The sequence below is a fragment of the Ascaphus truei genome, chromosome 6 (genome assembly GCF_040206685.1).
Source record: "Ascaphus truei isolate aAscTru1 chromosome 6, aAscTru1.hap1, whole genome shotgun sequence".
Taxonomy (NCBI): domain Eukaryota; kingdom Metazoa; phylum Chordata; class Amphibia; order Anura; family Ascaphidae; genus Ascaphus; species Ascaphus truei.
The window spans coordinates 120,842,600-120,867,111 of NC_134488.1; the positions used below are offsets into that span (position 1 = coordinate 120,842,600).

Below are 24,512 nucleotides of genomic sequence, written 5' to 3' on the forward strand. Positions count from 1 at the left end.
AAGCGGGGGTCGCTAGAGCTGGTTGGTTCCTCCTTGGTTCCCGTGATAATTACAGATAAAAGTAGCACGTTGGGGGAACAAAATGGCGGGTTAAATCTAATCTGTCGCGGCTTCCTTTCAGTCCGCATGACACTGGGGGATTTAAATACCAGGAAGTACTAGCGGTATTTGGCCTTGCTGGTAAATATCTTGGGAACCGAGAGGTCCCCCTGTTTCCCATCCTAGTAATACAAAGGGGGTCTGGTAGTGCGAGTTCCTGTTTGTAATATATTTGTTCCTTGTGTAGAACTGATGACTACACGGCCAACAATGCACTTTCCCAGTTTCAGTGCTACGGTTATCAGATACTTATCTAACTGCTATCTTAACTATTTTGTAAGTGGCAGGTATTTTCATGTTCCTGTGCAGGACAGACCCACTGAGGTTATTCTCCCTCCAGCAGAGGTAAATGAGGATTTTCACAGGTAGTGTTAGGACCTGCGTACCGGTCATGTCTTGATGAGGCTGCAGGCTTATAACGCTTTGGCCAAAGGGTTTAACTAAATGACCCTTCACTACAAATTTATGCTGTCCTGTTTCAACTCTGCCCTCTCTCAGGCTAAACAAACCTACTTTTCATCACTAATCAACACGCACAAGTCTAACCCACGTCGACTCTTTTCTGTCTTTGACCCTCTACTCAGACCACCCTCGGCTGCCTCCTCTTCTTCCTCCATCTCACCTCAGGACTTTGCTGACTTTTTTAAGGAAAAGGTGGAATCCATATGTCAGAACATCCCATCTGTTGCCTCCTCTCATCCCACACTGCTTCCCAACTGTCCTCCTGCCTTTCTGGACTCTTTTTCTGCTATCTCGGAGGAGGATGTGTCACTGCTGATCTCCTCTTCTCCCTCTACCACCTGCCCTCTTGATCCCATTCCTTCCCATCGCCTAAAACCTCTTGCTCCTTCTATAATCCCTATGCTCACAAAGATCTTTAACTCTTCCCTCTACTCTGGTACTTTTTCCATCCTCCTTCAAACATGCAACTGTGATACCATTGCTCAAAAACAGCAAGCTTGACCCTACCTGTCCTTTTAACTATCGACCTGTCTCCCTCCTGCCTTTTGCCTCCAAACTCCTTGAACGTCTTGTATTCTCTTGATTGCTACACTTTCTCAACATCTATTCTCTTCTAGACCCTCTACAATCTGGCTTCCGCACTGCTCACTCTACTGAAACTGCCCTCACTAAAATAACCAACGACCTTCATGCTGCCAAAGACAGAGGTCATTACACTCTGCTCATATTACTCGACCTCTCTGCAGCATTTGACACCGTGGATCACCCTCTTCTCCTCCACATTCGCCATACTCTTGGTATTCGGGACAAAGCTCTATCCTGGATCTCCTCTTACCTCTCCCATCGTACTTTCAGTGTCTCTTTTGCTAACACCTCCTCCTCCTCTATTGATCTCTGTGGGGGTACCCCTGGGCTCTGTCCTGGAACCCCTTCTCTTCTCTCTTTACACACTCTCTCTAGGTGACCTAACCACATCTTTTGGGTTTAAATATCACCTCTATGCTGACGACACACAAATTTAACTTTCAACCCCTGACCTTACACCTGCTATACAGGCCAAAGTTTCTGAATGCCCCTCTGGAATATCATCCTGGATGGCCATTCGCCGACTGAAACTTAACATGGCAAAAACAGAGCTCCTTATTCTTCCTCACAAACCTGGCCCTACTACCTCCTTCCACATTACTGTTGGAAATACGATCATTCACCCAGTAGCCCAAGCACACTGCCTAGGGGTCACATTCGATTCCTCTCTCACATTCTGCTCTCACATTCAAAACGTTTCTAAAATGTGTTGCTTTTTCCTCCGCAATATAACAAAGAAACGCACTTTCCTCTGTTACTCGTCTGCTAAAACTCTGACTCAGGCCCTAATTCTCTCCCGTCTTGATTACTGTAACCTCCTGCTGTCCGGCCTTCCTGCCTCTCACCTTTCTCCCCTACAATCTATCCTAAACGCTGCTGCCAGAATCACTCTACTCTTTCCGAAATCTGTCTCAACATCTCCCCTGCTCAAATCCCTCTCCTGGCTTCCTATCAAATCCCACATATCACACTCAATTCTCCTCGTCACTTTTAAAGCTTTACACTCTTCGGCCCCTCCTTACATCTCAGCCCTAATTTCTCGTTATGCACCATCCCGACTCTTGCGTTCTGCTCAAGGATGTCTTTCTACCCCCTTTGTATCTAAAGCCCTCTCCCGCCTTAAACCTTTTTCACTGGCTGCCCCGCAACTCTGGAATGCCCTTCCCCTCAATACCCGACTAGCACCCTCTCTATCCACCTTTAAGACACACTTTAAGACACACTTGCTTAAAGAAGCATATGAATAGCACTGTGGATATTCTGAACACGATACATAAAGCTTGGCCCCCTGCAGATGCACTTACTAGAATTCCCTCCTACTGTCTATATACGTTCCCCTACCTACCAATTAGGTTGTAAGCTCCTCGGAGCAGGGACTCCTCTTCCTTAATGTTACTCTTATGTCAGAAGCACTTATTCCCATGACCTTTTATTTATATTATTTGTTATTTATATGATTATAACATGTATTACTACTGTGAAGCGCTATGTATATTTATGGCGCTATATAAATAAAGACCTACTACTACTACCACTACTACCCTTACTCAAGAGAATATTAAAGTATTTCGCTGTGTATTTTGGTCAGATTGGCTGTAGCATTGGGCTTTTCTGTATTTTACCTATTTCACCTTTGAAGTCATCAGACTTGCTTACAAAGGAAGGATAAGAAAAGCCTCTGGGGATCACCATTTACCTGTAGATATACTGTATGTCTGTGGTTCTCAACTTCTTCTTCTTTTTTTTTTTTTTTTGAGCAGGGGCAGCCCTGAAGGCTTTTTTAAAATCTCCTCCTCGGTTACACTCGTTCACACTCATCCTCCTTTTAACAAGCTGAGAGCGGAGAGGCGGATCGCAGCCTCTATGCGCCGGGCGGAGAGGCGGATCGCAGCCTCTATGCGCCGGGCGGAGAGGCGGACCGCAGCCTCTGTGAGCGGAGAGGTGGATCGCAGCCTCTGTGCGCCGGGCTGAGAGCCGGATCGCAGCCTCTATGTGCCGGGCTGAGAGCGGAGAGGCGTATCGCAGCCTCTGTGCGCCGGGCTGAGAGGCGGATCGCAGCCTCTATGTGCCGGGCTGAGAGCGGAGAGGTGGATCGCAGCCTCTGTGTGCTGAGCGGAGAGGCGGATCGCAGCCTCTGTGCGCCGAGCGGAGAGGCGGATCGCAGCCTCTATGTGCCGGGCTGAGAGCGGAGAGGCGTATCGCAGCCTCTGTGCGCCGAGCGGAGAGGCGTATCGCAGCCTCTGTGCGCCGAGCGGAGAGGCAGATCGCAGTCTCTGTGCGCCGGGCGGAGAGGCGGATCGCAGCCTCTGTGCGCCGGGCTGAGAGCGGAGAGGCGGATCGCAGCCTCTGTGCGCCGGGCGGAGAGAGGAGAGGCGGATCGCAGCCTCTGTTCGCCGGGCTGAGAGAGGAGAGGCGGATCTCAGCCTCTGTGCCGGGCTGAGAGAGGAGAGGCGGATCGCAGCCTCTGTGCCGGGCTGAGAGCGGAGAGGCGGATCGCAGCCTCTGTGCGCTGTGCGCCCGGCTGAAAGCGGAGAGGTGGATCGCAGCCTCTGTGCGCCGGGCTGAGAGAGGAGTGGCGGATCGCAGCCTTGTGTGCCGGGCTGAGAGCGGAGAGGCGGATCGCAGCCTTGTGCGCCGGGCTGAGAGCGGAGAGGCGGATCGCAGCCTCTGTGCCGGGCTGAGAGCGGAGAGGCGGATCGCAGCCTCTGTGCCGGGCTGAGAGAGGAGAGGCGGATCGCAGCCTCTGTGCCGGGCTGAGAGAGGAGAGGCGGATCGCAGCCTCTGTGCACCGGGCTGAGAGAGGAGAGGCGGATCGCAGCCTTGTGTGCCGGGCTCAGAGCGGAGAGGCGGATCGCAGCCTCTGTGCCGGGCTGAGAGAGGAGAGGCGGATCGCTGCCTCTGTGTGCCGGGCTGAGAGCGGAGAGGTGGATCGCAGCCTCTGTGTGCCGGGCTGAGAGAGGAGAGGCGGATCGCTGCCTCTGTGTGCCGGGCTGAGAGCGGAGAGGCGGATCGCAGCCTCTGTGTGCCGGGCTGAGACCGGAGAGGCAGATCGCAGCCTCTGTGTGCCGGGCTGAGAGAGGAGAGGCGGATCGCTGCCTCTGTGTGCCGGGCTGAGAGCGGAGAGGCGGATCGCAGCCTCTGTGTGCCGGGCTGAGACCGGAGAGGCAGATCGCAGCCTCTGTGCGCCGGGCTGAGAGCGAAGAGGCGGATCGCTGCCTCTGTGCCGGGCTGAGAGCGGAGAGGCGGATCGCTGCCTCTGTGCCGGGCTGAGAGCGGAGAGGCGGATCGCAGCCTCTGTGCTGGGCTGAGAGCCGGAGAGGTGGATCGCAGCCTCTGTGCTGGGCTGAGAGCGGAGAGGTGGATCGCAGCCTCTGTGTGCCGGGCTGAGACCGGAGAGGCAGATCGCCGCCTCTGTGCGCCGGGCTGAGAGCGAAGAGGCGGATCGCTGCCTCTGTGCCGGGCTGAGAGCGGAGAGGCGGATCGCTGCCTCTGTGCCGGGCTGAGAGCGGAGAGGCGGATCGCTGCCTCTGTGCTGGGCTGAGAGCCGGAGAGGTGGATCGCAGCCTCTGTGCGCCGGGCTGAGAGCGGAGAGGCGGATCACTGCCTCTGTGCCGGGCTGAGAGAGGAGAGGCGGATCGCTGCCTCTGTGCCGGGCTGAGAGCGGAGAGGCGGATCGCTGCCTCTGTGCCGGGCTGAGAGCGGAGAGGCGGATCGCAGCCTCTGTGCCGGGCTGAGAGCGGAGAGGCGGATCGCTGCCTCTGTGCCGGGCTGAGAGAGGAGAGGCGGATTGCAGCCTCTGTGCCGGGCTGAGAGCGGAGAGGCGGATCGCAGCACCTGTGCCGGGCTGAGAGAGGAGAGGCGGATCGCAGCCTCTGTGCCGGGCTGAGAGCGGAGAGCGGATCGCTGCCTCTGTGCCGGGCTGAGAGCGGAGAGGCGGATCGCTGCCTCTGCGCCGGGCTGAGAGAGGAGAGGCGGATCGCAGCCTCTGTGCCAGGCTGAGAGCGGAGAGGCGGATCGCTGCCTCTGTGCTGAGCTGAGAGCGGAGAGGCGGATCGCAGCCTCTGTGCCGGGCTGAGAGAGGAGAGGCGGATCGCAGCCTCTGTGCCGGGCTGAGACCGGAGAGGCGGATTGCAGCCTCTGTGCCGGGCTGAGAGCGGAGATGCGGATCGCAGCCTCTGTGCCGGGCTGAGAGGCGGATCGCAGCACCTGTGCCGGACTGAGAGCGGAGAGGCGGATCGCAGCCTCTGTGCCGGGCTGAGAGCGGAGAGGCGGATCGCAGCCTCTGTGCCGGGCTGAGAGCGGAGATGCGGGTCGCAGCCTCTGTGCGCCGGGCTGAGAGAGGAGAGGCGGATCGCAGCCTCTGTGCACCGGGCTGAGAGCGGAGAGGCGGATCGCAGCCTCTGTGCGCCGGGCTGAGAGCGGAGATGCGGGTCGCAGCCTCTGTGCGCCGGGCTGAGAGCGGAGAGGCGGATCTCAGCCTCTGTGCCGGGCTGAGAGAGGAGAGGCGGATCGCAGCCTCTGTGCCGGGCTGAGAGCGGAGAGGCGGATCGCAGCCTCTGTGCGCTGTGCGCCCGGCTGAGAGCGGAGAGGTGGATCGCAGCCTCTGTGCGCCGGGCTGAGAGAGGAGTGGCGGATCGCAGCCTTGTGTGCCGAGCGGAGAGGCGGATCGCAGCCTTGTGCGCCGGGCTGAGAGCGGAGAGGCGGATCGCAGCCTCTGTGCCGGGCTGAGAGCGGAGAGGCGGATCGCAGCCTCTGTGCCGGGCAGAGAGAGGAGAGGCGGATCGCAGCCTCTGTGCCGGGCTGAGAGAGGAGAGGCGGATCGCAGCCTCTGTGCCGGGCTGAGAGAGGAGAGGCGGATCGCAGCCTCTGTGCGCCGGGCTGAGAGAGGAGAGGCGGATCGCAGCCTTGTGCGCCGGGCTGAGAGCAGAGAGGAGGATCGCAGCCTCTGTGCCAGGCTGAGAGAGGAGAGGCGGATCGCAGCCTCTGTGCCGGGCTGAGAGAGGAGAGGGCGGATCTCAGCCTCTGTGCCGGGCTGAGAGAGGAGAGGCGGATCTCAGCCTCTGTGCCGGGCTGAGAGCCGGAGAGGTGGATCGCAGCCTCTGTGCTGGGCTGAGAGCGGAGAGGTGGATCGCAGCCTCTGTGTGCCGGGCTGAGACCGGAGAGGCAGATCGCAGCCTCTGTGCGCCGGGCTGAGAGCGAAGAGGCGGATCGCTGCCTCTGTTCCGGGCTGAGAGCGGAGAGGCGGATCGCTGCCTCTGTGCCGGGCTGAGAGCGGAGAGGCGGATCGCTGCCTCTGTGCCGGGCTGAGAGCGGAGAGGCGGATCGCTGCCTCTGTGCCGGGCTGAGAGAGGAGAGGCGGATTGCAGCCTCTGTGCCGGGCTGAGAGCGGAGAGGCGGATCGCAGCACCTGTGCCGGGCTGAGAGAGGAGAGGCGGATCGCAGCCTCTGTGCCGGGCTGAGAGCGGAGAGCGGATCGCTGCCTCTGTGCCGGGCTGAGAGCGGAGAGGCGGATCGCTGCCTCTGCGCCGGGCTGAGAGAGGAGAGGCGGATCGCAGCCTCTGTGCCGGGCTGAGAGCGGAGAGGCGGATCGCTGCCTCTGTGCCGGGCGGAGAGGCGGATCGCAGCCTCTGTGCCGGGCTGAGAGAGGAGAGGCGGATCGCAGCCTCTGTGCCGGGCTGAGAGCGGAGATGCGGATCGCAGCCTCTGTGCCGGGCTGAGAGGCGGATCGCAGCACCTGTGCCGGACTGAGAGCAGAGAGGCGGATCGCAGCCTCTGTGCCGGGCTGAGAGCGGAGAGGCGGGTCGCAGCCTCTGTGTGCCGGGCTGAGAGCGGAGATGCGGATCGCAGCCTCTGTGCCGGGCTGAGAGGCGGATCGCAGCACCTGTGCCGGACTGAGAGCGGAGAGGCGGATCGCAGCCTCTGTGTCGGGCTGAGAGCGGAGAGGCGGATCGCAGCCTCTGTGCCGGGCTGAGAGCGGAGATGCGGGTCGCAGCCTCTGTGCGCCGGGCTGAGAGAGGAGAGGCGGATCGCAGCCTCTGTGCGCCGGGCTGAGAGCGGAGAGGCGGATCGCAGCCTCTGTGCGCCGGGCTGAGAGCGGAGATGCGGGTCGCAGCCTCTGTGCGCCGGGCTGAGAGCGGAGAGGCGGATCTCAGCCTCTGTGCCGGGCTGAGAGAGGAGAGGCGGATCGCAGCCTCTGTGCCGGGCTGAGAGCGGAGAGGCGGATCGCAGCCTCTGTGCGCTGTGCGCCCGGCTGAGAGCGGAGAGGTGGATCGCAGCCTCTGTGCGCCGGGCTGAGAGAGGAGTGGCGGATCGCAGCCTTGTGTGCCGAGCGGAGAGGCGGATCGCAGCCTTGTGCGCCGGGCTGAGAGCGGAGAGGCGGATCGCAGCCTCTGTGCCGGGCTGAGAGCGGAGAGGCGGATCGCAGCCTCTGTGCCGGGCTGAGAGAGGAGAGGCTGATCGCAGCCTCTGTGCCGGGCTGAGAGAGGAGAGGCGGATCGCAGCCTCTGTGCCGGGCTGAGAGAGGAGAGGCGGATCGCAGCCTCTGTGCGCTGGGCTGAGAGAGGAGAGGCGGATCGCAGCCTTGTGCGCCGGGCTGAGAGCGGAGAGGCGGATCGCAGCCTCTGTGCCGGGCTGAGAGAGGAGAGGCGGATCGCTGCCTCTGTGTGCCGGGCTGAGAGCGGAGAGGTGGATCGCAGCCTCTGTGCCGGGCTGAGAGCGGAGAGGCGGATCGCAGCCTCTGTGCGCCGGGCTGAGAGAGGAGAGGCGGATCGCTGCCTCTGTGCCGGGCTGAGAGAGGAGAGGCGGATCGCTGCCTCTGTGTGCCGGGCTGAGAGCGGAGAGGCGGATCGCAGCCTCTGTGTGCCGGGCTGAGACCGGAGAGGCAGATCGCAGCCTCTGTGTGCCGGGCTGAGAGAGGAGAGGCGGATCGCTGCCTCTGTGTGCCGGGCTGAGAGCGGAGAGGTGGATCGCAGCCTCTGTGTGCCGGGCTGAGACCGGAGAGGCAGATCGCAGCCTCTGTGCGCCGGGCTGAGAGCGAAGAGGCGGATCGCTGCCTCTGTGCCGGGCTGAGAGCGGAGAGGCGGATCGCAGCCTCTGTGCCGGGCTGAGAGCGGAGAGGCGGATCGCTGCCTCTGTGCGCCGGGCTGAGAGCGGAGAGGCGGATCGCTGCCTCTGTGCTGGGCTGAGAGCCGGAGAGGTGGATCGCAGCCTCTGTGCGCCGGGCTGAGAGCGGAGAGGCGGATCACTGCCTCTGTGCCGGGCTGAGAGAGGAGAGGCGGATCGCTGCCTCTGTGCCGGGCTGAGAGCGGAGAGGCGGATCGCTGCCTCTGTGCCGGGCTGAGAGCGGAGAGGCGGATCGCAGCCTCTGTGCCGGGCTGAGAGCGGAGAGGCGGATCGCTGCCTCTGTGCCGGGCTGAGAGCGGAGAGGCGGATTGCAGCCTCTGTGCCGGGCTGAGAGCGGAGAGGCGGATCGCAGCACCTGTGCCGGGCTGAGAGAGGAGAGGCGGATCGCAGCCTCTGTGCCGGGCTGAGAGCGGAGAGGCGGATCGCTGCCTCTGTGCCGGGCTGAGAGAGGAGAGGCGGATCGCAGCCCTGGGCCGGGCTGAGAGAGGAGAGGCGGATCGCAGCCTCTGTGCCGGGCTGAGAGCGGAGAGGCGGATCGCTGCCTCTGCGCCGGGCTGAGAGAGGAGAGGCGGATCGCAGCCTCTGTGCCGGGCTGAGAGCGGAGAGGCGGATCGCTGCCTCTGTGCTGGGCTGAGAGCGGAGAGGCGGATCGCAGCCTCTGTGCCGGGCTGAGAGAGGAGAGGCGGATCGCAGCCTCTGTGCCGGGCTGAGACCGGAGAGGCGGATTGCAGCCTCTGTGCCGGGCTGAGAGCGGAGATGCGGATCGCAGCCTCTGTGCCGGGCTGAGAGGCGGATCGCAGCACCTGTGCCGGACTGAGAGCGGAGAGGCGGATCGCAGCCTCTGTGTCGGGCTGAGAGCGGAGAGGCGGATCGCAGCCTCTGTGCCGGGCTGAGAGCGGAGATGCGGGTCGCAGCCTCTGTGCGCCGGGCTGAGAGAGGAGAGGCGGATCGCAGCCTCTGTGCGCCGGGCTGAGAGCGGAGAGGCGGATCGCAGCCTCTGTGCGCCGGGCTGAGAGCGGAGATGCGGGTCGCAGCCTCTGTGCGCCGGGCTGAGAGCGGAGAGGCGGATCGCAGCCTCTGTGCCGGGCTGAGAGCGGAGAGAGGAGAGGCGGATCGCTGCCTCTGTGCCGGGCTGAGAGCGGAGAGAGGAGAGGCGGATCGCAGCACCTGTGCCGGGCTGAGAGGAGAGGCGGATCGCAGCCTCTGTGCCGGGCTGAGAGCGGAGAGGCGGATCGCTGCCTCTGTGCCGGGCTGAGAGAGGAGAGGCGGATCGCAGCCTCTGTGCCGGGCTGAGAGAGGAGAGGCGGATCGCAGCCTCTGTGCCGGGCTGAGAGAGGAGAGGCGGATCGCAGCCTCTGTGCGCCGGGCTAAGAGAGGAGAGGCGGATCGCAGCCTTGTGCGCCGGGCTGAGAGCGGAGAGGCGGATCGCAGCCTCTGTGCCGGGCTGAGAGAGGAGAGGCGGATCGCAGCCTCTGTGCCGGGCTGAGAGAGGAGAGGCGGATCTCAGCCTCTGTGCCGGGCTGAGAGAGGAGAGGCGGATCGCAGCCTCTGTGCCGGGCTGAGAGCGGAGAGGCGGATCGCAGCCTCTGTGCGCTGTGCGCCCGGCTGAGAGCGGAGAGGTGGATCGCAGCCTCTGTGCGCCGGGCTGAGAGAGGAGTGGCGGATCGCAGCCTTGTGTGCCGGGCTGAGAGCGGAGAGGCGGATCGCAGCCTTGTGCGCCGGGCTGAGAGCGGAGAGGCGGATCGCAGCCTCTGTGCCGGGCTGAGAGCGGAGAGGCGGATCGCAGCCTCTGTGCCGGGCTGAGAGAGGAGAGGCGGATCGCAACCTCTGTGCCGGGCTGAGAGAGGAGAGGCGGATCGCAGCCTCTGTGCGCCGGGCTGAGAGAGGAGAGGCGGATCGCAGCCTTGTGCGCCGGGCTGAGAGCGGAGAGGCGGATCGCAGCCTCTGTGCCGGGCTGAGAGAGGAGAGGCGGATCGCTGCCTCTGTGTGCCGGGCTGAGAGAGGAGAGGCGGATCGCTGCCTCTGTGTGCCGGGCTGAGAGCGGAGAGGCGGATCGCAGCCTCTGTGTGCCGGGCTGAGACCGGAGAGGCAGATCGCAGCCTCTGTGTGCCGGGCTGAGAGAGGAGAGGCGGATCGCTGCCTCTGTGTGCCGGGCTGAGAGCGGAGAGGCGGATCGCAGCCTCTGTGTGCCGGGCTGAGACCGGAGAGGCAGATCGCAGCCTCTGTGCGCCGGGCTGAGAGCGAAGAGGCGGATCGCTGCCTCTGTGCCGGGCTGAGAGCGGAGAGGCGGATCGCTGCCTCTGTGCCGGGCTGAGAGCGGAGAGGCGGATCGCAGCCTCTGTGCTGGGCTGAGAGCCGGAGAGGTGGATCGCAGCCTCTGTGCTGGGCTGAGAGCGGAGAGGTGGATCGCAGCCTCTGTGTGCCGGGCTGAGACCGGAGAGGCAGATCGCAGCCTCTGTGCGCCGGGCTGAGAGCGAAGAGGCGGATCGCTGCCTCTGTTCCGGGCTGAGAGCGGAGAGGCGGATCGCTGCCTCTGTGCCGGGCTGAGAGAGGAGAGGCGGATCTCAGCCTCTGTGCCGGGCTGAGAGAGGAGAGGCGGATCGCAGCCTCTGTGCCGGGCTGAGAGCGGAGAGGCGGATCGCAGCCTCTGTGCGCTGTGCGCCCGGCTGAGAGCGGAGAGGTGGATCGCAGCCTCTGTGCGCCGGGCTGAGAGCGGAGAGGCGGATCGCAGCCTTGTGCGCCGGGCTGAGAGCGGAGAGGCGGATCGCAGCCTCTGTGCCGGGCTGAGAGCGGAGAGGCGGATCGCAGCCTCTGTGCCGGGCTGAGAGAGGAGAGGCGGATCGCAGCCTCTGTGCCGGGCTGAGAGAGGAGAGGCGGATCGCAGCCTCTGTGCGCCGGGCTGAGAGAGGAGAGGCGGATCGCAGCCTTGTGCGCCGGGCTGAGAGCGGAGAGGCGGATCGCAGCCTCTGTGCCGGGCTGAGAGAGGAGAGGCGGATCGCTGCCTCTGTGTGCCGGGCTGAGAGCGGAGAGGTGGATCGCAGCCTCTGTGTGCCGGGCTGAGAGAGGAGAGGCGGATCGCTGCCTCTGTGTGCCGGGCTGAGAGCGGAGAGGCGGATCGCAGCCTCTGTGTGCCGTGCTGAGACCGGAGAGGCAGATCGCAGCCTCTGTGTGCCGGGCTGAGAGAGGAGAGGCGGATCGCTGCCTCTGTGTGCCGGGCTGAGAGCGGAGAGGTGGATCGCAGCCTCTGTGTGCCGGGCTGAGACCGGAGAGGCAGATCGCAGCCTCTGTGCGCCGGGCTGAGAGCGAAGAGGCGGATCGCTGCCTCTGTGCCGGGCTGAAAGCGGAGAGGCGGATCGCTGCCTCTGTGCCGGGCTGAGAGCGGAGAGGCGGATCGCAGCCTCTGTGCTGGGCTGAGAGCCGGAGAGGTGGATCGCAGCCTCTGTGCTGGGCTGAGAGCGGAGAGGTGGATCGCAGCCTCTGTGTGCCGGGCTGAGACCGGAGAGGCAGATCGCAGCCTCTGTGCGCCGGGCTGAGAGCGAAGAGGCGGATCGCTGCCTCTGTTCCGGGCTGAGAGCGGAGAGGCGGATCGCTGCCTCTGTGCCGGGCTGAGAGCGGAGAGGCGGATCGCTGCCTCTGTGCTGGGCTGAGAGCCGGAGAGGTGGATCGCAGCCTCTGTGCGCCGGGCTGAGAGCGGAGATGCGGATCGCTGCCTCTGTGCCGGGCTGAGAGAGGAGAGGCGGATCGCTGCCTCTGTGCCGGGCTGAGAGCGGAGAAGCGGATCGCTGCCTCTGTGCCGGGCTGAGAGCGGAGAGGCGGATCGCTGCCTCTGTGCCGGGCTGAGAGCGGAGAGGCGGATCGCAGCCTCTGTGCCGGGCTGAGAGCGGAGAGGCGGATCGCTGCCTCTGTGCCGGGCTGAGAGAGGAGAGGCGGATTGCAGCCTCTGTGCCGGGCTGAGAGCGGAGAGGCGGATCGCAGCACCTGTGCCGGGCTGAGAGAGGAGAGGCGGATCGCAGCCTCTGTGCCGGGCTGAGAGCGGAGAGCGGATCGCTGCCTCTGTGCCGGGCTGAGAGCGGAGAGGCGGATCGCTGCCTCTGCGCCGGGCTGAGAGAGGAGAGGCGGATCGCAGCCTCTGTGCCGGGCTGAGAGCGGAGAGGCGGAACGCTGCCTCTGTGCTGGGCTGAGAGCGGAGAGGCGGATCGCAGCCTCTGTGCCGGGCTGAGAGAGGAGAGGCGGATCGCAGCCTCTGTGCCGGGCTGAGACCGGAGAGGCGGATTGCAGCCTCTGTGCCGGGCTGAGAGCGGAGATGCGGATCGCAGCCTCTGTGCCGGGCTGAGAGGCGGATCGCAGCACCTGTGCCGGACTGAGAGCGGAGAGGCGGATCGCAGCCTCTGTGTCGGGCTGAGAGCGGAGAGGCGGATCGCAGCCTCTGTGCCGGGCTGAGAGCGGAGATGCGGGTCGCAGCCTCTGTGCGCCGGGCTGAGAGAGGAGAGGCGGATCGCAGCCTCTGTGCGCCGGGCTGAGAGCGGAGAGGCGGATCGCAGCCTCTGTGCGCCGGGCTGAGAGCGGAGATGCGGGTCGCAGCCTCTGTGCGCCGGGCTGAGAGCGGAGAGGCGGATCTCAGCCTCTGTGCCGGGCTGAGAGAGGAGAGGCGGATCGCAGCCTCTGTGCCGGGCTGAGAGCGGAGAGGCGGATCGCAGCCTCTGTGCGCTGTGCGCCCGGCTGAGAGCAGAGAGGTGGATCGCAGCCTCTGTGCGCCGGGCTGAGAGAGGAGTGGCGGATCGCAGCCTTGTGTGCCGAGCGGAGAGGCGGATCGCAGCCTTGTGCGCCGGGCTGAGAGCGGAGAGGCGGATCGCAGCCTCTGTGCCGGGCTGAGAGCGGAGAGGCGGATCGCAGCCTCTGTGCCGGGCTGAGAGAGGAGAGGCGTATCGCTGCCTCTGTGCCGGGCTGAGAGAGGAGAGGCGGATCGCAGCCTCTGTGCGCCGGGCTGAGAGAGGAGAGGCGGATCGCAGCCTTGTGCGCCGGGCTGAGAGCGGAGAGGCGGATCGCAGCCTCTGTGCCGGGCTGAGAGAGGAGAGGCGGATCGCTGCCTCTGTGTGCCGGGCTGAGAGCGGAGAGGTGGATCGCAGCCTCTGTGCCGGGCTGAGAGCGGAGAGGCGGATCGCAGCCTCTGTGCGCCGGGCTGAGAGAGGAGAGGCGGATCGCTGCCTCTGTGCCGGGCTGAGAGAGGAGAGGCGGATCGCTGCCTCTGTGTGCCGGGCTGAGAGCGGAGAGGCGGATCGCAGCCTCTGTGTGCCGGGCTGAGAGCGGAGAGGCAGATCGCAGCCTCTGTGTGCCGGGCTGAAAGAGGAGAGGCGGATCGCTGCCTCTGTGTGCCGGGCTGAGAGCGGAGAGGTGGATCGCAGCCTCTGTGTGCCGGGCTGAGACCGGAGAGGCAGATCGCAGCCTCTGTGCGCCGGGCTGAGAGCGAAGAGGCGGATCGCTGCCTCTGTGCCGGGCTGAGAGCGGAGAGGCGGATCGCAGCCTCTGTGCCGGGCTGAGAGCGGAGAGGCGGATCGCTGCCTCTGTGCGCCGGGCTGAGAGCGGAGAGGCGGATCGCTGCCTCTGTGCTGGGCTGAGAGCCGGAGAGGTGGATCGCAGCCTCTGTGCGCTGGGCTGAGAGCGGAGAGGCGGATCACTGCCTCTGTGCCGGGCTGAGAGAGGAGAGGCGGATCGCTGCCTCTGTGCCGGGCTGAGAGCGGAGAGGCGGATCGCTGCCTCTGTGCCGGGCTGAGAGCGGAGAGGCGGATCGCAGCCTCTGTGCCGGGCTGAGAGCGGAGAGGCGGATCGCTGCCTCTGTGCCGGCTGAGAGCGGAGAGGCGGATTGCAGCCTCTGTGCCGGGCTGAGAGCGGAGAGGCGGATCGCAGCACCTGTGCCGGGCTGAGAGAGGAGAGGCGGATCGCAGCCTCTGTGCCGGGCTGAGAGCGGAGAGGCGGATCGCTGCCTCTGTGCCGGGCTGAGAGCGGAGAGGCGGATCGCTGCCTCTGCGCCGGGCTGAGAGAGGAGAGGCGGATCGCAGCCTCTGTGCTGGGCTGAGAGCGGAGAGGCGGATCGCTGCCTCTGTGCTGGGCTGAGAGCGGAGAGGCGGATCGCAGCCTCTGTGCCGGGCTGAGAGAGGAGAGGCGGATCGCAGCCTCTGTGCCGGGCTGAGACCGGAGAGGCGGATTGCAGCCTCTGTGTGCCGGGCTGAGAGCGGAGATGCGGATCGCAGCCTCTGTGCCGGGCTGAGAGGCGGATCGCAGCACCTGTGCCGGACTGAGAGCGGAGAGGCGGATCGCAGCCTCTGTGTCGGGCTGAGAGCGGAGAGGTGGATCGCAGCCTCTGTGCCGGGCTGAGAGCGGAGATGCGGGTCGCAGCCTCTGTGCGCCGGGCTGAGAGAGGAGAGGCGGATCGCAGCCTCTGTGCGCCGGGCTGAGAGCGGAGAGGCGGATCGCAGCCTCTGTGCGCCGGGCTGAGAGCGGAGATGCGGGTCGCAGCCTCTGTGCGCCGGGCTGAGAGCGGAGAGGCGGATCGCAGCCTCTGTGCGCCGGGCTGAGAGCAGAGAGAGGAGAGGCGGATCGCTGCCTCTGTGCCGGGCTGAGAGCGGAGAGAGGAGAGGCGGATCGCTGCCTCTGTGCGCCGGGCTGAGAGCGGAGAGGCGGATCGCAGCCTCTGTGCGCCGGGCTGAGAGCAGAGAGGCGGATCGCTGAGCACACAGCTGAGTTTTTTTGCTCTCCTTGGCAGAGGCGTGAGGCACAGCAAGGTTCCCCGGTGCTCCGGTTGAGAAACACGGCTGTAGAATGTCTTATGACGGAGACTAGATAAAGATTGCAAGATAGTCTTCAAAGAATATGGTTACCGTAGAAACGGTGAAAAAAAATAATAATATTTGAAAAGAATGTGTCTAATTTCCATGTTCTCGTCCTGCAGGGTGTATGTGTTGTACTTAGTGACTGACATTTCCAGCCAATCAGGACAGGAGTCAAAGATTGTATACAGAGAGACAGCATTTACATGTTGTGCATACCAGAGGGTGTGGCTCACACATTGGATGAATAGATTGTGTACTTATGCATATTCTGTGTATACCCTCTATGGGTTGGTGTGTGTGTGTAAGGCCTTGTTTATACCGGCGGTGGCCGTGCGCACGCCGCTGTGTGCTGCCGGAATGAATGTAATGCAGCTGCGTGGTACGAGCTTCTCCCAAACAGATTTTTGCGGCCACGTTACGGGAGCCTTTCAGCCAATGAGATGGAACCGCTCACGGCCACGCCTCCCGCCTGCAGTGCAGGTTTCGGGCATGCACATCGCCCTAGTGACTCACGGGGGCCCTTGCCCAGACCTGGTATAGTCATGGCTTAACCCTCCCTGCCCGAGTCTTAGGGATTTTACATCGGTGTCTGTGTTAGGGCTGCTCAGGATGCATTACCTTATTCGGGGGGCAGGCTGGGTGCTGGTAAGCAATGATAGGCACCAGGAACTTTATTCGTTCAAACAGCAGCTTTAGTGTCTTTTATACACCGTCTCACATGTAGTATAGTTATTGCATCTTGTATATCCACGTTAGTGTCCTTGGTCTATGCTGTTTGAATGGCTGGCCTAGCTGCCCCATCTCGGCCCGATAGGAAGGTGCTGGGGCATTATCATTTTCATGTTGCCTATAGAGCACCCTTTCTCTGCAGCGCTGGTAACGCCCCACATCCACAGGGCCCCTGATGGGCCTCCTCATTTCAGGGTGGCCTGCTTCTATGTGACCTTCTGAGTGCAGTCTACGAAGATTGGCCACGGTTTCCTTGCCGCCGGACATCTGGCCCCATCCGCCATTTTTAAATGTCCTCAGACTCGGCGGATCTCCCCTGCCGCAGTGCACAGCCACAGATCTCCCCATCGGCATTTCTGTGTGCGACCGGCATTTCCTGGACTCGGACAATGGGAAGATCGTCAGAGTCCGGAAACATTTACAAATGGTGGCGAGATGACCCGTCGGCGAGTTGTTCAGGTGGCAGAGCGCTGGCTGCGATTTGGTCACGGCCAAGTGGCTGCGGCCAAATGTTCTATTCAGCTTCTAGGCGAGAGCCAGCGATGGACCCTCCGGCAGGGCTGATCCAACTATGCCTATGGGCTGCTGTTTGGGGAGCTCCCTCTGGTTATAATCTGTCTCTCTGTATATCTTGGGAGTAAAGCAAGATCATCTTGGTGGGACACTATATAAACCGGGTACTTTCCCTAGCTGAAAATAATAAATGGGTGCTGAGCCTATACTTAGGGAATTACATAAATATTCACAGTGAGATCCCTTCTCTTCAACTCCTCCTGGGATCTGCTTTGCAGAAGCTTCCCCCTTGCTATTTATTGCCTAGCATGATGTCACTGTCTCTAGGCTGAAAGGGAGCTGGGCTTAACTTTTGCTGAATCACCTCAGCACCATGTGATGGGGAAGGAGCGTTACTCTGTGTGGGCCCACACAGTTAACTTCTTGAGGCCCTGGTGAGCCCAAGGGGGGTTACACTGTCCCCTAACAAAAGTAGATATTGTCCCCAACATCCTATGATTACATCATGGACACGGTTGAACATAACAAGGTAAGGTTTACAGTCCATAATATTCGTTTGAAAAAAAAAACACTCTGCTTCAAAAGTTAGAAAACTAGCAAAACCACACACAAACATTATATCTTCTTCTGCTGGCCCAGCCCCAGGTTAGGCACCAAATATAAACCTCCCTGCCCGGCTCTAAGGGAGTTTACATCAGTGTCTGTGTTAGGACTGCTTGGGGTCCATTACCTTATTCAAGGTTCTGGCTATCTGCACGCTGGGCGCTGGTAAGCAATAATGGGTGCCAGGAACTTTATTGTGTTTTATACACGGCCTCACAGTTAGTATACTTATTTGGTTTTGCCTAATCACAACGGGGACAGATATCCATTGGTTACTCTTATGAATTGTTGTCAGGTCCATCATTTCTCATATTTAATATAGCCCTCCAACTAAGTAGTGACCGGTTTGTCATCTCTTTTTGATGCACAAGTTATCATTCAAGAATGTTACAGTTTTCTTTGAGGCTGACAGCCCAGGATCTGGCTTTCGTCTATAGCCTAAAAAACAAAGAAGCCCAAAGCTACATCCAATATGACAAAAATATACAGTGAAATACCTATATATCTCTTTTTCCAAGATATATATAGGTATTTCACTGCATATTTTTGTCATATTGGATGTAGCTTTGGGCTTCTTTGTTTTTTGTTATATACATTTAGCTTTGGTATGCATGTATGTATGTATGTATGTATGTATGTATGTAATTTTTGGAGCTTGCTGGGTATCTGTTGTTTTTATCGTCTATAGCCTTCTATAGGACACCCATTTTAATTTTAGTGGGCCATCAGTGATATCCCCCACAATTAAGCCCTCTTTGTAGATCAACACAGACACAGGAAGAGTCTTGACCTGTCATAAACCCAATTAATTTTATTTTTAACATCATTTCAAACCAACGTTAATCCCTAAAACCCATATTGATTAAAATACTTTATAATTTCCGCCATTTTTATTACAGCCTGTATGACGTTGAATAGGTAAATATTGGTCATGGGTTTTTCACCCAAAAAAAAAAAAACCCCCCCAGAACTTTAAAAAGAAAATGTTAAAATAATTGTCTTGAAAATGTATATACAGTTCATTGACTGATTTTCAGTTGTTCTTTCTTTTCCTCCTTCTGACCTTACTGCACGTTCCATCCCTTCCCGATCTCTTGGGCCGATGTTCAATGCTATGAATTCATTTTGGTATTTTTTTTTTTTTTTTTTTTTAAGCTGAGCCATTTTTATGGATCCTTTTTATCACAGGTATTCACATCAGGATAGGGATTTGGGCAGAGACCCATAACGATGCCTTGCATTCAGAATCCTTGCATCCTCTGACAAAAGGCTCATAGTGGGACCGAAAAGTTAATATTTGTAGCTGTATAATAAATGTGCTATTTTTCTCAGCCCAGTGGAGGGCTGTTTGGTGTCTTTCATCCTGGAGAGGCTTAACCTCACTTTGACTTGTTTTTTGTGATGAATATTACATACGTCTCTGCATATTGCCAGGGTAAGGCTCAGACAAGTACAGTGCACATGTCTTTATACGCAGGCACGTGGATCGGACACTCTGGATTCTGGAGCTGAAGGGTCGGCACGTCTCATTTCGGCCACCGCGGCCAACAGTGTGAAGGGAAGACCCAGCAAAAGGTACAGACGGCAGGGGAAGGGGCGAGGCAGACGCAGAACAGAGACCTTATAGCAGAGGTGGCCAACGCCAGTCCTCAAGGGCCACCAACAGGCCAGGTATTGGGGATATCCCTGCTTCAGCACATGTGGCCCAATCAGGCTCAGTCATTCTGACAGCCACCTGAGCTGAAGCAGGGATATCCTTAAAATCTGACCTGTTGGTGACCCTTGACTGGAGTTAGCCACCCTGGCCTTACAGTTAGGTACTCTGGTTCTTATAATTAATGATGTCACAAAGCCTTATTCCCCATGCTAGAGACAAGTTCAGCTCCGTTTAAATGAATGGGACTAAAATCTTCTCCAGCATGGGTAGGACAACGTTACAGGGTGTTGACTAGGGGCATACCGTAATGTCAGAGAGGATCTGTGTGTCTGACCATAGCTGTTTCACTGATCTGTGCTCAGGGTTACAAGAGGCCCCTTTGTGAAGCTGGCAGACTGTGCTCACTACCACTATGAGAATGTCAACTATGGACCAATCCAGGTGAGTGGACCCCAATGGAATACTAATGACAGAAACTGGGCTATGTGACCCTATAATAGCATCATTATTATGTGAACGTGCAAGTGTATCCGTGCTACTGAAGGGCACATGCTAATAAGGCACACCCTGCTACGTATGTTAACGGCTTCTTTCTTTGTAAGCTGTGATATACTGGCTGTTAATGGGTCAGCCTATAAATAATGTATGGGTTCTTATACAAGCAAAGGGTTTCTGTGCAATTGGTCGCATGTTTGGAAAAGTGACCATTTTTCATCTTGGAAACTTATGCATAAAAACATCCATCTAATAATTTCATGTTCGCCTGTTAAAGGTTTCACAATCTACAATGAACCTCCCTGGAATAGTGTTGGAAGGAATAATCCTACGTATTCGGAGGCTGGTGCACATAAACCTAGAAATGAGACGAGTCAGATGAAAAGCACTTAGCCCTCCTGGTGTGTTCCTTTGATCACAATGATATCCAGCCATCGGATGCCTATATTTCCCCTATATTAAGCCATCAGATGCCTACATTTCCCCTATATTAAGGCATGACGTGCCTGTATTTCCCCCTATATTAAGCCATCAGATGCCCAGGCTTATTATTTAAATATGCATGTATGTATTCAGAACATTTTTACCAGGGGAGTTGTGATGTACATTTTGGCTATAAATAAACATGTATGTATATATATATATATGTACACACACACACACACACTTAAAATTAGGTAAATACAACCTCAGATGAACAACAACACATGACATATATTACACCGCGTCATGATTTATTTAACAAATAAAAGCCAAAATGGAGAAGCCATGTGTGAAAAACTAAGTACACCCTTACTGCTTCCATAGGAATTAAGATGCTATGTAGCAGACAGGTGCTGCTAATCAAATGCTCTTTATTTAATTGATCATCAGCAAGTGTGACTACCTCTATAAAAGCCAAAGTTTTAGCAGTTTGCTGGTCTGGAGCATTCCGGGGTGTGTTAGCACAATGCCAAGGAGGAAAGACATCTTAGAGAAGCAATTGTTGCTGCCCATAAATCTGGGAAGGGTTATAAGGCCATTTCCAAACAATTTAAAGTCCATCATTCTACAGTGAGAAAGATTTTTCAAAAATGGAAAACATTCAAGACAGTTGCCAATCTTCCCAGGAGTGGACGTCCCAGCAAATTCACCCCAAGGTCAGACCGTGCAATGCTCAGAGAAATTGCAAAAAAAACCAAGAGTTACATCTCAGACTCTACGGGCCTCAGCATGTTAAATGTTAAAGCTCATGACAGTACAATTAGAAAAAGACTGAACAAGTATGGTTTGTCTGGAAGGGTTGCCAGGAGAAAGTCTCTTCTCTCTATAAAGAACATGGCAGCATGGCTTAGGTTTGCAAAGTTGCATCTGAACAAACCACAAGACTTCTGGAACAATGTCCTTTGGACAGACTAGATTTATATATATATCTATAGATATATATATAAATCTCATGGTAATGAGGGGATGCCATTTCTCTGATGATACTAAAGATTGTGTCTTTATATATATTCCAGTTGTGTCTGTCAGACTCCCGTCCCGAGGATGCCGCAGTTACAGAGGCTGACGCTGTTTATATTGTGCAGGTCACATGTCAGGTGAGAGTGAAGGGAGATATAATCACACATCGGGTGTAAGGACATAGTGACGCAGAGACTGTATATGTCCTGTATGTAGATTCTTATTTATATAGTGCCAACAATGTATGCAGTGCTTTACAATATCCCAATAGGAGGTAAACACATTGCATTACAATAAGTGCACAAGGTAGATGACAACATAAGGCCTGCCCTCAGGAGCTTACAATCTAAGCTTTGCAGGATTTACCAAACTATCAACATTGCATATACAAGGCACCAATGTATTCTGGAGAGTAGTGCAGTGGGTAGGAAAGCTAAAAGAATGCACACACCTCGCCACGTTATCCTATTCCTGGAGAAGCTGCAGCTCCCGAGAGCTTTCAGTCCATGGGGTCTGTGTATCAGGTGTCAAACGGTTATTTTCCTGTTAAAATGATGTTGCCAGAGTCACTTTCATGCTTCATATAATATGTTCCCCATTCAATATATCTAGAAGCAGCTGTAATGCACAGTTAATAAATTCAGTAGCTTGTGTTCCCTTAAATGGAAGTTAATGCATTGTTAACGATCTTGCCCCATCAACTAGATTGTAAACTCTTTGGGATAGGAACTCCTTTCTCTCAATGCTAAATGTACAGTATATATCTTAATGTCTTTGTTAAAGGGACATCGTGACACAAAGGATAGGAAACTTTCAGCCCATCCAATTTATCCACCTCCTTGTGTTGTCTCTCTATAGATAAAATTAGATTGTAAGCTCTGTGGAGCAGCATGCATGTGTAGCCTGTCAAATCTATCTATCTCTATATCAATATATTCTGTGTATATATAAAATATATTGATATTATTACCACCACCGTCGTCCAGTTAGCGAACCCCTATACGGTGACACAGAAACGGAAGGGACCTGGTGGCCATCCAGACTTTCTCCTTCCTGCCTAGTGACCCAGAGACTGGTGTGAACAATGTCCCAGTTAGCTGCCAAATTTAGGGCGGGACACTTCAAAAGCCTGATGGACAACATCATTTAAAAAACAATCAAATTCCTTCTCCATGGGCTAAGAAGTATCAGCTGTACATACACTGTAGAGAGATCACCAACTCTGTCTTCTGTGTAATCAATGCTACTTCACGTGAGGAAGGCCAGTAGGCCGAAACGTTGTGCGTTTCTATGGCACAATAAAAAATTCTATTGAAGGAAAATCCGCAGTGCCTTGTCCATCTCTTGCATTGGATACATTGGTTGACTCACAGGCCTTCCCTAGGACTAAGGAGCACCGATAACTGTATCAGAATTTATATATATTTTTTGGTGTGCAGCAAACATCCTGATTTTTTTTTTTTTGCTTCTGCTGTGTGATAACATGGCAAGTACCACCTTTTGTTCCCTAAACACATGGGAACGTGGGTACGAGGTCCCTCCCATTCCCAGCCCTTGTCTGTATGATGCCGGCAAATCCCTTAATCTCCCGGTACTCGGAGAACACGCTGATTTGTGTGTCTGTAACAGCCCGTCCTCCAGCTGTTTAATCTGAGTGTGACGACTCGTGTCCAAGGCGACCTGTTCATTTTAGTCTATTATTATTATTATTAGTGGTCGGGAATATTACTGTAGTTTTTTCATTGACCTAAATGGTGTAGTTAATTAAAACATGATATAAATAATTGACAGGTGGGACACTAGCTATTCTTAGAGCCCCTTGAGTATTGTTTAGGACAAACAAGCAAAAGCAGTGTTATTTTATAATAAGTCAACAAGAGTGCACCTATTTGTTTTTGTTTTTCATTTACCTGTCTCTTTCTCTTCTTTCTCTGCCTCTTTGCCCTCTCTCTGCCTTAATCTCACCCCTTCTCTTCTCTTGTTCTCTCCCCCCCGCCCCCACCCACCTACGTCTCCTTTCTTCCCCCCTCTTATCATTTCTTTCTCTCTCTCCCACCCCTCTCTCTCTTTCTCACTCCTCCCTGCTTCTCTTCCTCGCCCCCCCCCCTCCCTCCTCTCAACCTTTTGGTCCCCCTCTCTCCCCGTCTCCCCTCCTTTTCAGAGTCGCTGCTGGTCTGTCTTGCGGAGCTATGAGGATTTTCGGGTCTTGGATTCCAACCTTCACTGCTGCATCTTCGACAGACGTTTCTCGCAGCTACTCGAACTGCCCCCTCGCTCTGAACTGCCCTCCCAGGGACAGGTGAGGGAAACCATCTAATACCCTAACAAGCAGTCCCCTGCCGAGCACCGACTACCGGCTCTCAAGGTCGGGGTCGTGATCGGCGAATGTGGTGACTGTCACCGATCGCGTCTCCGCAGTGGTGACTTATACGTGAGACTTTGAAGTCATTGGGACCCGCCTCTGAAGCGCTGACATTCCAAATAAGGGAGAAGGCTTTGTATAGAGTGAGGCTCACCCCCTGTCAGGCCTGCTGGTGCCTTATCATTTAATCCCATGCATTTGTTGTGGGATGTTATGTTTTTAGGTCTGGGGTTTCCACCATTAAACAGCTGAGGAACTGTGATCCAATGAGGTTGTGTGTGTGTGTGTGTGTGTGTGTATGTATCGATCTCTATCCATCCTGAGTAAAGTACCACCATAGAAGGCAGTCGTGGGGCCCGATGAAGGAGAATCAGGAATAGTCTATGTATATCACAATTGATCTGTAATACCGACACAACACAAACGCAGCAAATAAAGGGGCAGTTTACTAGGTTCAAAAAGCACACATAGGCCAGACATTTCGGTATCCAGGGGGACCTTCTTCAGTGGTAATATATAGATATACATATATTATGCTTTGTATACTGATTAATTGTAGTGTGTGCATCGTTGCTGCTGTGTGTGTGTGTGTGTGTGTGTCTTGATAGATAAGTATTATTTTTTTTCCAACTTATATTTTTTATTGAGTTTCACAAGAAATGAACGACTCATAATACACATTTTTTTCAATGTAGAGCTGATGGTTCGTACAACGCGTTAAATTATAAAACACGTATACAGGATTACAGAAAAACCTAGACATATGTCACATACGCCACACAAAAAGGGAAGGAAGGGGGGGGGAGGGGGAGGCCCAAGTTTGGCGTCCTTGTTTTCTTTTGTGCCGAGACTCTTGTATCATCATCATCCTCCTGAAGTGAATTCCCCTGTGAGGCCCATTCTTTTATCTATATAAAACCTACAGTTCATTTCTCCACGACTCCCTACCCAACCGTCCGTCAGCGGAGAACGCATTCCATTCTATTAAAGCCAAGCAGCGGCATTGTTCACCCCAATGGATATGTCTTTTATGTGCATATATAATCTCTGTCTCCAGCTCCTGTCCCCGCTTCTCTCTCGGTATTTGAAGAATCTCTCAGGAATTGTGGACAGTAACATTAACTGTGGCCCCGTGCTCACCTGGATGGAGGTAACTGTGTATGGGGGGGGGGGGGGGAAATGGGGGGGAGGGGTGCTCCCACCTAGGGAGTGTGTGTGGGGGGTGTGGGGGGTGCTCCCACCTAGGGAGTGTGTGTGTGTGGGGGGGTGCACCCACCTAGGGAGTGTGTGTGTGTGTGTGTGTGTGGGGGGGTTATGGTACGGGAAGAGGCTGCCAATGGATGGATTCCACTGGAAGGGAATAGGTCAGCCTTGGACCAAACAAGTGGTGAGATGGGCAGAGCAAGGACCAAGAAACTGACTGCTTCTCCTGTGCTGCGTCCTAGATCGATAACCATGGCAACCGTCTCCTGGTAAACGAAGAGGCGTCTATTAATGTGCCCGCCATCGCTGCCGCCCATGTGATCAAACGCTACACAGCGCAAGCTCCCGATGAGCTGTCCTTCGAGGTAACGGGCCCACAGGCTGGCACTGAATGTGGCACCGTGTTTGTGTA

At 56.8% G+C, this 24,512-nt stretch overlaps 1 protein-coding gene across 4 annotated transcripts in view; it reads left to right on the plus strand.

The window, feature by feature from the left end:
* Positions 1-24,512, plus strand: part of ARHGAP33 (Rho GTPase activating protein 33) — a 92,609-nt gene that overhangs the window by 18,105 nt on the left and 49,992 nt on the right. For all 4 annotated transcript variants that reach the window (XM_075606112.1, XM_075606113.1, XM_075606111.1 and 1 more), the window contains 6 exons: positions 18,418-18,515; positions 18,960-19,038; positions 20,592-20,672; positions 22,697-22,834; positions 23,955-24,047; positions 24,343-24,465. In XM_075606112.1, the coding sequence (XP_075462227.1) occupies positions 18,418-18,515; positions 18,960-19,038; positions 20,592-20,672; positions 22,697-22,834; positions 23,955-24,047; positions 24,343-24,465 (612 nt within the window). The remainder of the gene's footprint in view (positions 1-18,417; positions 18,516-18,959; positions 19,039-20,591; positions 20,673-22,696; positions 22,835-23,954; positions 24,048-24,342; positions 24,466-24,512) is intronic.